Source organism: Pristis pectinata, chromosome 1 (assembly GCF_009764475.1).
Source record: "Pristis pectinata isolate sPriPec2 chromosome 1, sPriPec2.1.pri, whole genome shotgun sequence".
In the NCBI taxonomy this organism is placed as follows: domain Eukaryota; kingdom Metazoa; phylum Chordata; class Chondrichthyes; order Rhinopristiformes; family Pristidae; genus Pristis; species Pristis pectinata.
Window position 1 is genome coordinate 45,514,288 of NC_067405.1, and position 16,696 is coordinate 45,530,983.

At 39.4% G+C, this 16,696-nt stretch overlaps 1 protein-coding gene across 11 annotated transcripts in view; it reads left to right on the forward strand.

Moving 5' to 3' along the window:
* Nucleotides 1–16,696, forward strand: part of LOC127578264 (mitogen-activated protein kinase kinase kinase 20-like) — a 101,971-nt gene that overhangs the window by 50,404 nt on the left and 34,871 nt on the right. For all 11 annotated transcript variants that reach the window (XR_007957508.1, XM_052030145.1, XM_052030098.1 and 8 more), the window contains 4 exons: nt 6,247–6,291; nt 12,848–12,878; nt 12,967–13,106; nt 13,801–13,863. Coding sequence is in view for 10 of the 11 variants with exons in the window: in XM_052030145.1 (XP_051886105.1) it covers nt 6,247–6,291; nt 12,848–12,878; nt 12,967–13,106; nt 13,801–13,863 (279 nt within the window). In the remaining variant the exon portion in view is untranslated. The remainder of the gene's footprint in view (nt 1–6,246; nt 6,292–12,847; nt 12,879–12,966; nt 13,107–13,800; nt 13,864–16,696) is intronic.

Consider the following 16,696-nt stretch of genomic DNA (forward strand, 5'->3'; position numbering starts at 1 on the left):
CAAAATGGGGGCGGGGGGGGGGGGGTGGGGAAGATTCCTTTCCTAAACTGAATTACTGTTGTTTCTATTTACTGTTCCATGCTTTAGAACAGATGCTTAGTTCCAGATTCTCCTCCAGCTAGAGTTTAGTTACGTTCTCAGCTCAGTTGGTGGAAGATATCTCTGCATTCTATCACTGATGAATAAATCAATTTCTGGGACTCCACGGAGTACAGCTTTTCTGTCAATGTTGGCATTAAACACATAGTATGGTAATAACTGCATTCTGCTTCCAAAATTTGGTTTCAGTGACATTTGCCAAATTTGAGAAATGTAATAAAATGCACATCCACTGCTATGTTGTTCAGCTGTAGCCTCCCGAAATGAATTTCTCCCCCTGAATGTTTAAGAGGTTGGAATTTAAACCTCTGTTGAAACTTTGTCCTCTGGATTATAGGATAAAGCAAACATATCAACTGCTTTGGTATGGAGGACTCGATGATTCCTTCACATTAAGTTTTGTTCCTGAACACTAATTGAATGCAAAGGTTTCCTGATATTATTAATTTGTGATATTACCTCACACCTGCATATTGAATGTCAAATGCATGACAATCTGTTAATTACTAATTAGATAACAATGTTGAATCTTGGAACGATGTCTTTGTTCTCATGATGAACACAACCCGAAATAAAGCTTACTTTTATACTTGTGCCATTTAACAAAATGTGTCTATTTCTGTCAATCAATGTCACAAGATGGATAGGGAAGTTGTGATCCCAAGACTAGTTTTGATTGGATTCAGTTACTGCTTAACATTTTTAAGGGGATCTAAATCCAAAATGTTAAGTGTTCACATCATTACATCCATTCTTCCTTCCTTTCGGTTTTTTGTCCTGAAACATCTTCCTGTGTTCATGGTGGCCCTAAACAGGTGGAGATATCATTGAGTTCAAGCTTTATGTTGCAAGTAAAAAATTCTCTGTGCAATCATACAGATTTTGATTTTAAGAGAAAATTAAGCCATGATGGCTTTGGAGCAATAAATGAGCATTTAGAGATTTGCAACCATCGCAGCAAGAAACTACAGAGAGTATAAAATGGAAATGATGATTATTAATGTGACATTGGTTTCTCTATGTTGGCATTCCTTCTTTTCTGTAAAGGGTGTTCAAAATCTCACCAGATCTTTTAATATTTAATTTTTTTTAGAATATTAACGATTTCCCACTTTAAGTGAAAAGGAATTCAGAGATGGGACTCTTCAATTCTCTAATATTTACTATTCCGAATCAACTTAGTAGCCTTGAATGCAAACCCAGGGAAACTTCTTATGAAATGTCTTGTTATAAATGCAAAATTGAAGCATGATACTTAGAGTTAATTGCCAATTATTTTGATTCAATTTAAATACAACACATGGGAATTAGTAGAATAAATGAATAAAGATGTGAATTATCTGATTGATAAATCTTTAAACCTATTGTTTTGTTAAGTGCAAGAAGTCCACATCTATTTTGCAGAGTAATAATTCAGGTAAAATTAATCTGACTCCATTCAGAGGAAGAATGTACTTTTAAATAAGCCCTACTGTATTCACGGCTCCAGTGAATTATGCACTAAGCAATACATTTATTTAACAATTTTGTTAATCATTTTAACAATATTTTTTTAAAAAGTTCCTCTTTGTATTCTTTCTTTGCTGAGTTTGACGAACTGCTTTTCTGTTCAGTCAGTATTAAAGTAAATTCATCAAAGTATAGCTACAAACAAGTAAATATTTGAAGTTCATCAGTTAGAATAATTGATTTGTCATCTGTCACCAAAAAAGTTCTTGTTGTAGAAGTTATGTTAACTCGTACCAAGCATTTCAATAGTAAAGTTCAAGCAATGACTTGGATTTATAATGTCTTTCACACGGTAAAATGCTCCAAAGTGCTTCTATTTGATATTGAGAAAATAACTTTAAAAATGTTAACTTTTCTCCACATTGCTTAGTATTTACTGGGCAAAATAAAATTTAAAATAAATATTTACTTTCATACTTTAACAGAAGTTCATTGTATATCTGAATCACATTATTAGTCTGTGTAGAATACTTTATAGATGTGAGTGCCACCTACTGGAGTTATCACAGATGGATGGACTAATCAGTTTCTTTATACTTCAAATTTACCATAGCTGCTCCTGGTAGTTATAGGCATTGAATAATTACCAACCAGAACACCACCTGTTCACATCCCAGGCTTTAAGTACACCAGATTGAATGGTCCAATTGTGGTTACGTTGTTAAAGAAAGGAGAGACCAAGTATGCTGTTGTTGCTGTGCCACTAATTGAAAGGTGGAAACAACAGTTTGCATCCATGTACAGCTTTAGTATGAAGCTGCTCCTAGGAAATCAATCAGGCAAAAACTGGAACTAAGCCTGAGAAAGCCATTTTAGGGGAGGTTAATGGTTGCTTGGTAAAGAGGTAGATTTAAAGGAATAACTTAAAGGAGGAGAATGAGGATGAGGACTTCGAGAAGAAATGTCAAATGGTAGGGCCTGGATGGTTAATTACAACTGATTGTGGTAGAGTGAAGTAAGTGGGAGCAGATGACGAGAGGCCAGAGTTCAAGGAATGTAGGGTTCGCTGAAGGTCGTAGGGCTAGAGTTTGTTACAGAGATAGGGAAGAGTCTTAGAAATGGAGTAAGTACCTGACTATCCAGGCACATTAATGTCACCCAGCGTTATGTGGATCAATAATGTTAGGAGAGGATAGGAAAGAAAATGACAAAAAACAAATTTTATCTTTCACTAACTTGTTTGCTCCCACTTAATGTAATATTTTTGGAGAGTAGATGGGCAGAAATAGTTACTGTAACTTAAAATTTTACCTCTGTTTTCAGAATATTTTAAATGGTTAAGGCATATTTCAGGCATAGGTTCAGCCAATTTCCTTCTGCGGTATTAGTTACCTAATTCCCACTCTTCCCAGGTAGCATCGGTATTATCACCAGTGAGAAAAGTTGGTTATCACTGCTTCCTAATCTTGTGTTCATTTGTTTGATGAAATGATGAAGGCAGATAAATGTTAACATTAAGTCTGCTCATGAGCTCTGCTGTCCAGCTTATTGTAGTTTATTGTTCCAAGTAGATTCTGCCTTCAGCAGTAAAGTCGCTTGACTAATGAAAGAAAAATTGCTATTTTTGGTGATGAGGAAGAAAACTATTTAACCTTGCCTTTATCAAATCATATGATCACCACAGTGCACCATGATTACTCAGCCGTTGTTAATTTTAATCAAAACAAAAATTTGGATCTTTCATAAAATGTTGAAGCAAAGCAGATGGCATGTTCAATGCCATTTTTTAGAAAATATGCTATACATTATCTGCTGTGTTAATAGTATTAGTATATAGGTTATTCTTAGTATTTCAAGGTCCTAATTTCTCAGAAATACATAAGAGTTCATTATTCACAGATGTTTCAGCATTTAGATGTTTAGCTTTAATGTTAAGCTTTTTCAGATTTTTAAATGAAATAGTTTAAAGGTAATAGGAATGCATTAGCAAGTGATTTTGTTAGAAAGAAAATGCTGTATTTATTTACATATCTGGAGTTTTAATTATTTTGCATATGATAATAAATTGCATTTCTTCCTGGTGAGCTGAAACTTATCTCATCAATCTTTTAAACACTTGTAGAACTACATTTTTGGCAGGAGAATTAATTTCCCTCTTATTGAGGGGAACTTTGAGATCTTGAGGTCAGAGGACTGTGTAATGCTTACATTGTGCAATGGGCAGCACAGCAATATGTGACTTAAACAGTTTTGCCTTTTATGGAAACCAGTCAAACTGTCCTTTTGTTACAACTTGTACCATTCCTCACATGTCTATTAATTTCTCCATTAAAAATCATGAATGATTTAAAAAAAACTTGCACAACATTGATGTTAAATACCATTTTTTTAAAAAAAAGAAATTTGATTTCTGAGGTCTGATTCAGAAAGACTAGCCAACATCAATTTGTGTTGTGCACCTCTGCTTTCATCCTTATAAACTGAAGCACTCTAAATGCAGACACTTCATAAATTATTCTTAAAAAAAACATTCCACATTTAAGAATTGACATAAGGATGTTAGAAGCAGGAATGGGCCAATCGCCCCCTTGGGCTGCACCACCACTCATTAAGATCACAACTGATCCAATCCTGGTGTCAGTACTTTCTTTTCAGATCTCTTGTCCAAATGACTATCAATTTCTGCTTTGAATATGTTCAGTAATTCTGCCTCCACTGCCCTCTGGGACATCATGATCCTCTGAGGGAAGCAATTCCTTCTTACCTCTGTCTTAAACGGCTGACTTCTTATTACCTTTGTCTAAATGGTTGAAAATATGTCCCTGGTTCTAAATACTCCCACTAGGAGAAACATCCTCTTGGCGCCCTCCCTATTAATTCCCTCAGAATTTTGTATATTTCAATACGATCATCTCTCAGTCTTCTAGATGGCTGGACACAATCACACTTATGAAGCTGACTTGCATAAGTTGCAGCCAGTTTTGCCATTAATGAGTTTGGAGGCCAATCTCCAGTGTGTATGGGGATAAATATTATAGAAGCAAAATTCTGTGCATGGTGGAAAGCTGAAATAAAAATAAAAAGTTGTGGCAAGCAGCATATGTCAAGAGGAAAATAGTTAAACTTTCAGATTGATGACGGTATTAATCCTGTTTTTTTTTATTCTGTGCTAAATTATGCAACAATTGATTTATCAAATATTAGATTAACTTACAAGAGCACTTCATTGATTAAAATCAATTATTATCTGGTGATTCTGATAATAAGGCATTCTAAAGATACTGGGCAGTCAAAATTGATACATTAAGCTTCTAGTAAAAGATCCATTGAAACTCGTTCAGGCCACTTTCTAAATGTAAGCAGGTAAAAATTTCTGTGAAGTTTGTGTGCAACCATTTTCAAAATCATTCTTTACGCTGTCAAATAATTCTCTCAATGGAGAAAAATGTTGCACCAGAATTTTTTTTACTTAGATGTATTAAAATCAGCAATATGTATATGGAATTGTTATTGCATGGCCCTGAATTTAAATTTATTTGTTATATTTTTCTTTAATCTAAAACAAGGAAATTTGACAAGAAATGAGAACACCATAGTGCTGAAGAAGCACAATAAATGACAAATGGATAACATAGGATTAAAATGCAGAGTGTATGAAGAATAATGTTTAATCTAATGAATTAGTAAAAGGTGCTAGTGGCTTCAGATTAATAGGATGTGCATTTTTTTAAATGCTGGTTTTACAGTAAAAGATAGATCCCTGGTCCAGATGAATTATTGGAATGGTCTATCCAAACAATGTATGTGCATATCTTTTTTAAAAAATAAAACTTATCACTCAAATGTTAAACAGAAATTTAAATGAATGTCTGTCTTTTAAATGTAATCCAATCAGGTGACTATGGTGATAAATGTGCTCTAAATTGAAAATTCGGTAGGTATTTTCTATTTCTATTCATAAGGATTGTGTAACCTTGCTGTTTAAAAAATGGTGTTAAAGATTTACTATCTGAGGTGGCCTAGTACCTCTTTTTAATGTAGTATTGCATTCATGTCTGGGACTCAAGTTTCAGACATTCAGAATCAGCTAGGTAATATGCACAATTACCCGGTGCTCAGCTCAGTTCCATGATTCTCTCTCCATATCAGACCATTCCTTTCCATGTTAAAGGAATCATGTTGACCTCTCATGTTCCACAATCTATTTCTCCTACTTTGCAATAATAAAAACAATGTTGAAAGCTGCCATGAAGAATTTCAAACCTAAACAGTGCATCTCATTTAAAAGAGGAAGGCATAGAACTGCAAGAGCTGAAAATGGAGAAGCTGCAAGGATGATAAGAAGCAGCCATGCTCTTCATTAGAATGCTTCACAAAATAGACACCAACTGTGTTGCTGAAGTAAACATCCATGGTGTGAAATTCCATCTCCATAACTAAATCTAAATTTCAAACAGCTGTACTGGTTTTACTCAGTGTATGTTTAAAAAAAATCTGAAAATGCCTCCCAATTTCCATGCAGTAACCTGACTTTCACTTTAAAAAGGTAACCACACCATGAAGTATGCAACCAAGCTATGACAGCAAGCATTGGTTTGTTTGAGATGTCAGAACAAAACCACTTCTTTATGCCAACACAGAAGTGTGTTTTAATACCATCATGATTATGTAGTAATGTTTATACTTTTTGTTACACAGCTGCTGCCATCCTTGGATATATATTCCTGGACAGAGGAAGATGTGGTAAGCATATAATTCCCCTTTGAAATTAAAGCTCTGAACAATACCATATAACAGTTGAATAATAAAAGACAATATGGTTAATAATTAATTTTTCTGCATTTATCACATACAAGGTAAATTACTGTTGTGAGCTCGGCTGATGCCCCATTTAGGTGCAATGGTGGAGTGCTCCTACGGCCTATTGTGGGAGCCAGAGGAGAACAAGATACCATTTTGGGTAGAGGATACCATTAGATAAAGCTTCACTGTATTTTTCATTTTCACGTTTAGTTACAATTCAACAACAGAATTGTAAAGTGACATCAGTTAAAGAAAAAAGCAACAACAATATTTGGGTCATTTTAATCCAAAATTTCTTGGGAATTGGGAGTCACTCCCACTTGCCATCACCCAACCCCATAGAGTGAGCATTTATTCAGAGTGGATGATCAGGAGATGATCCACTAAGCCATCCAATAAGCATGGCTTTGTGAGGGTCAGGTTGTGCCTCACGATCCTGATTGAATTCTTTGAGGATGTGACAAAGCACATTGATGAAGGTAGAGCAGTGGATGTGGTGTACATGGATTTTAGTAAGGCGTTTGATAAGGTTCCTCATGGAAGGCTCATTCAGAAACTCAGGCACGGGATCCAGGGGAACTCAGTTGTGTGGATTCAGAATTGGCTCACCCATAGAAGACAGAGGGTGGTGGTAGATGGAGTGTATTCTGCCTGGAGGTCGGTGACCAGTGGTGTTCTGCAGGGATCTGTTCTGGGACCCCTGTCCTTTGTGATTTTTATAAATGACTTGGATGAGGATGTGAAAAGAAGTTTAAAAAGAAGACTGCCATATCCAGTGGGCAGCTTTCGGAGTGGGCAGCGGAGTGAGAGGGAGCAGAGTGATTGGGCTTTGGCTCAACGGGCTTTAGCGGTAAAGGGGCAAGGCAGGTGAGTAGCTGGTAAGTAAAGGTAAGGTTTACCTGTTATTATAAATTTTAAGTAGGATAAAACTAGGGGAAGAATAGTTCAGATGGAGGAGATGGTGATGTGCTGCTTGATGTGGGAGCTAGTGGACCCTGCTGGGGTGCATGGTGACCACTTCTGCAGTAAGTGCTGGAGGCTGGAGGAACTTCAGTTCAGAATTGATGAGCTGGAGTCGCAGCTTCAAACACTGTGAAGCATCAGGGAGGGAGAGAGTTATGTACATACTGTGCGTCGGGAGACAGTCCCCCCCCCCCCCACCCCTTAGAGCAGGTACTTCTAGGGTCCAGAAGCATATAGAAGGGTGACTGTCAGGGGAGAGAAAAAGAAAAAGAACTGGAACAGGCAGATAGTGCAGAGGACCCTGGAGGCTGTTCCCCTCAATAACAGGTTTTCCGCTTTGGAAGCTGTTGAGGGGGGATGACCTGCAGGGATCAAGCAGCAGTAGATCAAGTCTCTGGCACTGGGACCGGTCCTGCTGCTTAGAAGGGAAGGGAGGAGAAGAGGAGGGCAGTAGTGATAGGGGACTCGATAGTCAGGGAAACAGATGGGAGGTTCTGTGGCAGTGAGCATGAATCCCGGATGGTATGTTGCCTCCCAGGTGCCAGTGTCCGAGATGTCTCTGAATGGGTCTACAGTATTCTTGAGCGGGAGGGAGAATAGCCAGACGTTGTGGTACATGTTGGTACCAACGACATAGGTAGGAAGAGGGATGAGTTCCTGAAAAGTGAGTTTACGGAGCTAGGCAGAAGGCTGAAGAACAGGACCTCAAGGTCAGCAATCTCGGGATTGCTGCCAGTGCCACGTGATAGTGAAGGTAGGAATAGGAGGAGATGGCAGATGAATGCGTGGCTGAGGAGCTGGTGCAGGAGGGAAGGTTTTAGATTTTTGGATCATTGGGATCTCTTCTGGGGAAGGTGGGTCCTGTACAGAGAGGATGGGTTACACCTGAACCTGAGGGGGACCAATATCCTTGCAGGCAGGTTTGCTAGGGTGGTTCGGGAGCGTTTGCGAGGGGGATGGGAACCAGAGGGGTAGGTCAGAGGAAGAAGTGAATGTGGATAAGTCAGATCTAACATGTAGAGAGGCTTTGAGGAAGGAGAAGCAGAGTACAGGCTATAAAAGTAGTAAGGTGGATGGGCTAAAGTGCATTTACTTAAATGCAAGAAGTATCAGGAATAAGGGTGATGAACTGAGATCATGGATAAGTACATGGGACTATGATATTGTGGTTCTTGCAGAGACTTGGCTGTCACCAGGGCAGGAATAGATATAGAGTATTCCTGTGTTTCAGTGTTTTAAAAGGGATGGGGGGGGGGTGGGGGGGAGAAGAGGAGGAAGGGTGGTGTTACTGGTCAGGGATAATATTACAGCTGCAGAAAGGGTGGATAATGTAGAAGGATCCTCTCTAGAGTCAGTGTGGGTGGAAGTTAGGAACAAGAAAGGGGCAGTTACTGTACTGGGAGTATTCTATAGGCCCCCGGTAGCAGCAGGGATACTGAGGAGCAGATTGGGAGGCAGATTTTGGAAAGGTGCAAGAATAGCAGGGTTGTTATCATGGGAGACTTCAACTTCCCAAATATTGATTGGCACCTGCTTAGTGCCAAAGCTTTAGATGGGGCAGAGTTTGTTAAGTGTGTCCAGGACGGATTCCTGTCACAGTATGTTGACAGGCCGACTAGAGGGAATGCGGTATTAGATCTAGTATTAGGTAATGAACCGGGTCAGGTGACAGATCTCTCAGTGGGTGAGCATTTGGGGGACAGTGACTACTACTCCCTAACCTTTAGCATTGTCATGGACAAGGATAGGAGCAAAGAGGACGGGAAGATATTTAATTGGGGAAGGGCAAATTATGAGGCTATAAGGCTAGAATTTGCAAGTGTAAATTGGGATGACATTTTTGAAGGGAAATGTACTATGGAGATGTGGTCATTGTTCAGGGATCTCTTGCAGGATGTTAGGGATAAATTTGTCCTGGTGAGGCAGAGAAAGAATGGCAGGGTGAAGGAACCATGGGAGACAAGAGAGGTGGAACAACTAGTTAGGAAGAAGAAGGCAGCATACTTAAGGTGTAAGCAGCAAGGATCAGATATGGCTCGTGAGGAATATAGAGTAGCAAGGAAGAAACTTAAGAAGGGGCTGAGGAGGGCAAGAAGGGGACATGAAAAGGCTTTGGTGGGTAGGGTTAAGGAGAATCCCAAGGCTTTTTTCACGTATGTGAAGAGCAGAAGGATGATGAGAATAAAGGTAGGACCGATTAGAGACAAAGGTGGGAAGATGTGCCTGGAATCTGTGGAAGTGGGTGAGGTTCTCAATGAATACTTCTCCACCAAAGAGAGGGGCCTTGATGACGCTGAGGACAGTGTTGGTAAGGTTAATGTTCTGGAGCATGTAGCTATCAAGAGAAAGGATGTGTTGGAGTTGTTAGAAAATATTAGGACAGAGAAGTCCCCTGGGCCTGATGGAATATTCCCCAGGCTGCTCCACGAGGCGAGGGAGGAGATTGCTGAACCGTTGGCTAGCATCTTTGAGTCCTTATTGTCCACAGGAATGGTACTGGAGGATTGGAGAGTGGCAAATGTTGTCCCTTTATTTATAAAAGGTAGTAGGGATAGTCCAGGGAATTACAGACCAGTGAGCCTTGCATCTGTGGTGGGTAGACTGTTCGAAAGGATTCTAAGAGATATGATCTATGAGCATTTAGAGAATCATGGACTGATTAGGGACAGCCAGCATGGCTTTGTGAAGGGAAGATTGTGTCTTACAAGCCTGATAGGGTTCTTTGAGGAGGTGACCAGGAAGATTGATGAGGGTAGTGCAGTAGATGTGGTCTACATGAATTTTAGTAAGGCGTTTGACAAGGTTCCACATGGTAGGCTTCTTCAGAAGGTCAGAGGGCATGGGATCCAGGGAGGCTTGGCTGTGTGGATTCAGAATTGGCTTGCCTGTAGAAAGCAGAGGGTTATGGTGGAGGGAGTGCATTCAGATTAGAGGGCTGTGACTAGTGGTGTTCCTCAAGGATTGGTTCTGGGACCTCTATTTTTCATGATATTTATTCATGACTTGGATGAGGGGGTAGAAGGGTGGGTTAGCAAGTTTGCAGATGACACAAAGGTCGGTGGTGTTGTGGATAGTGTGGAGGACTGTCGAAGCTTGCAGAGGGATATTGATAGGATGCAGAGCTGGGCTGAGAAGTGGCAGATGGAGTTCAATCCGGAGAAGTGTGAGGTGGTACACTTTGTAAGGACAAACTCCAAGGTGGAGTACAAGGTTAATGGCAGGATTCTGGGTAGTGTGGAGGAGCAGAGAGATCTGGGGCTTCATATCCACAGATCCCTGAAAGTTGCCTCACAGGTGGATAGGGTAGTTAAGAAAGCTTATGGGATGTTAGCTTTCATAAGTCGTGGGATCGAGTTTAAGAGCCGCAAGGTAATGATGCAGCTCTACAAAACTCTGGTTAGACCACACTTGGAGTACTGTGTCCAGTTCTGGTCGCTTATTTATAGGAAGGATGTGGAGGTGTTGGAAAGGGTGCAGAGGAGATTTACCAGGATGCTGCCTGGATTAGAGAGTATGGATTATGAGGAAAGACTAAGGGAGCTAGGGCTTTCCTCATTGGAGAGGAGGAGGATAAGGGGAGACATGACAGAGGTATACAAAATATTAAGAGGAATAGATAGAGTAGACAGCCAGTGCCCTTTCCCAGGGCACAAATGCTCAATACAAGAGGTCATGGCTTTAAAGTAATGGGTGGGAAGTTCAAGGGAGATATCAGAGGGAGGTTTTTCACCCAGAGAGTGGTTGGTGCATGGAATGCGCAGCCTGGGGTAGTGGTGGAGGCAGGTACGTTGGTCAAGTTCAAGAGATTGTTGGATAAGCATATGGAGGAATTTAAAATAGGGGGATATGTGGGAGGAAGGCATGAGATAGTCTTAGGTGTGGTTTAAAGGTCGGCGCAACATGGTGGGCCAAAGGGCCTGTACTGTGCTGTATTTTTCTATGGTGGAAGGGTGGGTTAGTAAGTTTGCTGATGACACAAAGGTTGGTGGTGTTGTGGATAGTGTAGAAGGTTGCTGTAGGTTACAACAGGACATTGATAGGATGCAGAGCAGGGCTGAGAAGTGACAGATGGAGTTCAACCTGGAAAAGTGTGAAGTGATACACTTTGGAAGGTCAAATTCGAAGGCAGAATACAAGGTTAATGGCAGGACTCTTAGCAGTGTGGAGGAACAGAGGGATCTTGGGGTCCACGTTCATAGATCCCTCAAGGTAAGAAAGTGTGTGTTGGCCTTCATTAGTCGGGGTATTGAGTTCAAGAGCTGCGAGGTAATGTTGCAACTCTATAGAACTGTGGTTAGACCACACTTGGAGCATTGAGTTCAGTTCTGGTCACCTCATTATAGGAAGGATGTGGAAGCTTTAGGGAGGGTGCAGAGGAAATTTACCAGGATGCTGCCTGGATTGGAGAGCATGTCTTTTGAGGATAGGTTGAGTGAGCTTAGGGCTCTCCTCTTTGGAGAGGAGGATGATGAGAGGTGACTTGATAGAGTTGTACAAGATGATAAGAGGCATAGAGCGAGTGGACAGTCAGAGACTTTTTCCCAGGGCAAAAATGGTTCACATGAGGGGACATAATTTTAAGGTGATTGGAGGAAGATATAAGGGGGATGTCAGAGGTAAGTTTTTCACACAGAGTGGTGGGCGCATGAAACGCACTGCCGGCAGAGGTTGTGGGGGCAGATACATTAGAGACATTTTAAGAGACTCTTAGCCACATGAATGATAGAAAAATGGAGGGCTATGTGGGAGGGAAGGGTTAGATGGATCTTAGAGCAGGATAAAATGTCGGCACAATATCGTGGGCTAAAGGGCCTGTACTGTGCTGTAATGTTCTATGTAACAGTGTAAGAACTGGCTCCCAATGAATTAGTAAGGCCCGTTAATGTCAAAAATTCATGCAGCTGGTGGACCTCAGTGCGTCAGGATGGGTCCAGATGAAGGGTCTCAACCCGAAACCGACTGTCCATTTCCCTCTGCAGATTCTGCCAGACACACTGAGTTCCTCCAGCAGCTCGTTTTTTGCTCCAGATTCCAACATCTACAATCTCTTGTGTCTCCATAAATGGCAATCCCTGCTCACACAAATGCTTTGTGTACCCTTGGGCATAAAAAAACTTGGAATATTTGTGAATTTTTCTGAATCCACAAGGAGTCCAATATCAGACCGCAGTCAGAATGATAGCGATGAGGAACTTTCAGAAATTTCCATGCTTCATTTGCACACAATTGCATGAACATCCCAAGCTTATTGATAATTATATAGGATAATGCAGGCAGTTCCACATAGGCTTCTGGCATTTCTCAGGAAAATCTGAGCTTTTTTTGAACATGGCTGCATTTAATCATTGTACTTTATGTCATGTGTCTCTAAATTTCATAATAAATATTTTTACTATTATGAGACTTTTCATCGGCATTAGCAATTTAAAAAATGCATACATTACTTCTGATCACAATACTTTGGAGGCAAAGGACATTGATTATGCTTTATCCTGCATTATATTATAATCCTTCCCTTATTTCTCTTTTACAGTACTTTTGGATACAACAATTGCTCGATAAAGGTAATCGAGATTGCTGTTGGTTCTTTGAATTACTGAAATTTCAGCACACTTGCAGATATGATGTATTTCTGTAACTTTGTGATTATAGGTGACACAGATTGTGACATGAAAGGCTATGCTGAACTATTCAGAAATCACCACATCACCGGCCGAAGATTACTCTTGCTGACAGAACAAGATATGAAAGACATAGGAATACAATCCAAAGGACATATCATTCATTTAAAGGTATGAAGGAAAAATACAAAAACTAAAGCGGTGGTTTAGAAACTTGAGCTGTTGGCATTTTAATTTATGTTGTTAAAATTTGCATGCAGCAAGGTTCTGGGAAATAGGCTTTCTGTTTTCATATCCAGTGCCACCACAAAGCACCCTAGTGTATTTTCAATTTTTATTTTGCACACCACTTATTATTTAATAATTTTCTTATGATCACCTTAAATTATTTTATGCTTGTTTATTTAATGGCTTTTCAAGAATGTTTTGAAAATATTCTGTTCCTGCAGGGGATGTTCTATTGTTTCCTAGAAACAGTGAAATTAACTGCTTTTGATATTGGTCCTGTTGGCATATGACAACAAACCCCTTTGTTCTTGACAGAGAGGAAGTGAGCTCCAATATGAGAGTTAGGACAAAATCAATAGTGATTTGGAACACAAAAGAAATATGTTTATATCAAGGTGAATGATGAATTTTGCTGCAAATGCATATGCATTATCTGACAGCTTGGCAGAATAGACCTGTGGGGCTGAATGGCCTACTACTGTTCATATGTATCATAAGACAAAAATAAACTTTCAAAAATAGTTGTTTTAAGAAAAATCTAAAGTATTTTCCAGAAAATTGATGAAATGTTGATAGAAGTTAGTGGAAAGATAGAAAGGATTACCTGCTGTTAACAAGCCCATCTGTTCCCTTTCAGACTGAAATTGAAAAACTGACCCTTGACTACTTGAATCTTTTTCACTTTCCTCCCTTAATTAAGGTAGGTAAGGGAAAGTAACATTGGTTTCAATCACATCACGTATGATGTATCTTAAGCACCTTGTTAATTTCTTGTTTGGAGCTTTGTTGTTCTTGATGCATTCTGGATAATTTGTGATTCTTTTTCTATTTATTTGCTGAGAAAGTAAAATAGACCAGTGTTTTTAAATATTAATAAGCAGATGCAGAAGATTTGTGGAAACCTTATCACAACATGCATACCAGAGATCTATTAAGCACCTGCTGATAATCTATAAATATATTTTGAATTATTTGTTCCAAACTGTGACGATTTTTATACTTTGTACAAAGTCAAGTTGATTACTTGATAATGTAGGTCAGAGAATGCGCTGCCTATAGTTTAAGATTTGTAAAGACCACAGTGAACCTGACCACAAAACCAGCAAGCAGTGAAATAAGCTGATTATGCTATTTCTGTTGGACAAAATTATAAGCGACAACTGGCAGTCCTCTTTGCTGAAGTTCAGTTATTTCCCAGTACTTGCTGCCCCTGAGTCAGTTGCGGTTTATGACATCTCATGCATTACACCACTGATCAAATTGTAATTGCATTTAATCTAATAGCTTCCTATAAAAATACTTTATAGTTGATGTGCTTTGTATTTGGTGGCAATTCCTTCTCGGTCATCTGGGCCTTTAAATAATTCTGGAGGTAAGCAGGTGTTATTTGCTGTTCCCCTCTTTATACTGAGTTGTTGTCTCCAGTTGGATTAACAATAAGTTTACTACACCTGGACTCAGGTTAGGAAAAAGAGAAATCAATGCAAATAGTCAAAACATAATAGTAGTGCATTGTTCAGATTTCTGCTGTAGCATCTCATCAGATGGGATATTGTTGGAAAATTACCACTAGGGAATCTACTAACAGCAAACAAGACTATTATAAACATGCAATTGACATTAAAATTTTAGGAACAAATCAGGGCACAGCAATTAAGAAATGAAAGAAAACTCATTCATTCTCAGGATTGGTTACTCTGGGAGTTGTTTACGGTGTCACGAACCAGCAACAAAAGAAACACACTGAGCATGATTCAGTGTTAAAAACTATTTTATTAATCACTACTTATGATATTACGTAAAATAATAGTAGAAATGTTAGTATGTTAGAATTCAAAAATGTTAAACCTTGAACATTAACCCCAAAAACTAAACTCTTCGTGTGTGTGTGTGTGGCAAAGTCCCAAACTCCAAGTTCAGGAATGGTTCTTAAATTTCAGTTCCGCAAGCCATAAGGTGAAACATGAGCAAAGGCTTCTTCAACAGCCACCATTGTCTGAAGATAAGACGTAGATGTAGAGAACATAGAGAGAGTAATTACGAAATCCAAATGTTCCACGATGGAACCCAAACGACACTTCAGTGTTTACTCGGTAGTGACTTCCTCACTCCGAAAAGCATCCGAATCGTGGTCGTCCACGCAAATACCTGTTTCCTTCTACAGGTCAGCAACAAAGTGAATTCCACCGGATTACTTCCAATTTCCGTACATGGACTTCAGTGGCAGACACAGTTATTGTTTCTCATCCATCGATAGAGAACACTAGCAGGCTGGTGTCTCTCTCCCTTCTTCTCTCTCTCTCTCTTCCTTTGACTGACCTCTTCAACAACGTCATTACGTCTTTTATCTTCTGTTGACGTAAGCACGCCACACACACACACACACACACACACACACACACACACACACTATCTTAAAGGGACTTTCACCGAGTCCATAACAACGGTCTCTAAAGACTAGGATTAATACATACCTGCTTCAGTTATGTTAGTAGGTAAGTTCTGCCCTATTTATTATTTGAGGCTAAATGAATAAATCCAATGTCAGTTTTCTTGCTGGTTCATGAAACTAGCAGGACATGCTTTATTATCTGTGGTGCACTTGAACTGTTCTCTGACATTGGACTCTTTCTGGAGTGCCAACTACTTACAGTTTCCCTGTAGGCATGCTGGGAAATCTGCCCACTGAACAGGTTCAATAAATCCATTCATTTCAGTAGTGAAGAAACATCACTGAGGGGGATAAGCAAGTTTCGGGTGATTTAAATTGTTTTGAATTAATTGAGTTAATTTATATGTATTATTAATTTAATTGCAATTATTTTTGTATTTTTGGTGCTTAAGTGATTTAATTATTTTTCACATTTTAATCATTTTATATGTTTTAATTGTTCTATTTTAGTTTTGATTACCTGTGAATATCAAAGACAAAAGTCTTTTGATAGTATTGAAAACCAGTGAGCCTGGGGATGTGATGTATCTGACTGTCAAAGCTGTGCAGGGCCTTGCTGACTAGGAGCCAATTTTGGGGACAAGTTACAGCTGCAAAGGATGAAACCCAATGGCTCCTAGGATTTGTGACTGTGGTGGTTTATAATTGAAATCTCTGACCATTGTACCAGAATATGGTCCACTTGTGGTTTATCGCAGCTTTATATGCTGGTGGGTGGGGCAATACATGCTTCTCACTGTTCATGTTGTACACTGATGGCTGGTTGAGGTTTGAGTGTACTGGCCTAAGCTATGTAAATTATTTATAGACCAAAGGACAGAATTGATTCTGAATCCAGAGTTAATTTTGAACCTAAGAGGGTCGTTCACAGGCCCCTGATTCAGCTAAATTAAAATATAAATCTTGTCAATCTGAACTTGAAATATTAGGTTCTCTAAACAAATACTTTGCAAGATTCAGTAGTTGGGGTCTCCTGCACCATTGTCATTCTTCTATGGGACTTCACAACTCTCAATCTCTCTTTTGTCTTTCCTCTTCATATCACCTTCAAGTTTTAAAACCAATGATTTGTATCACCTGA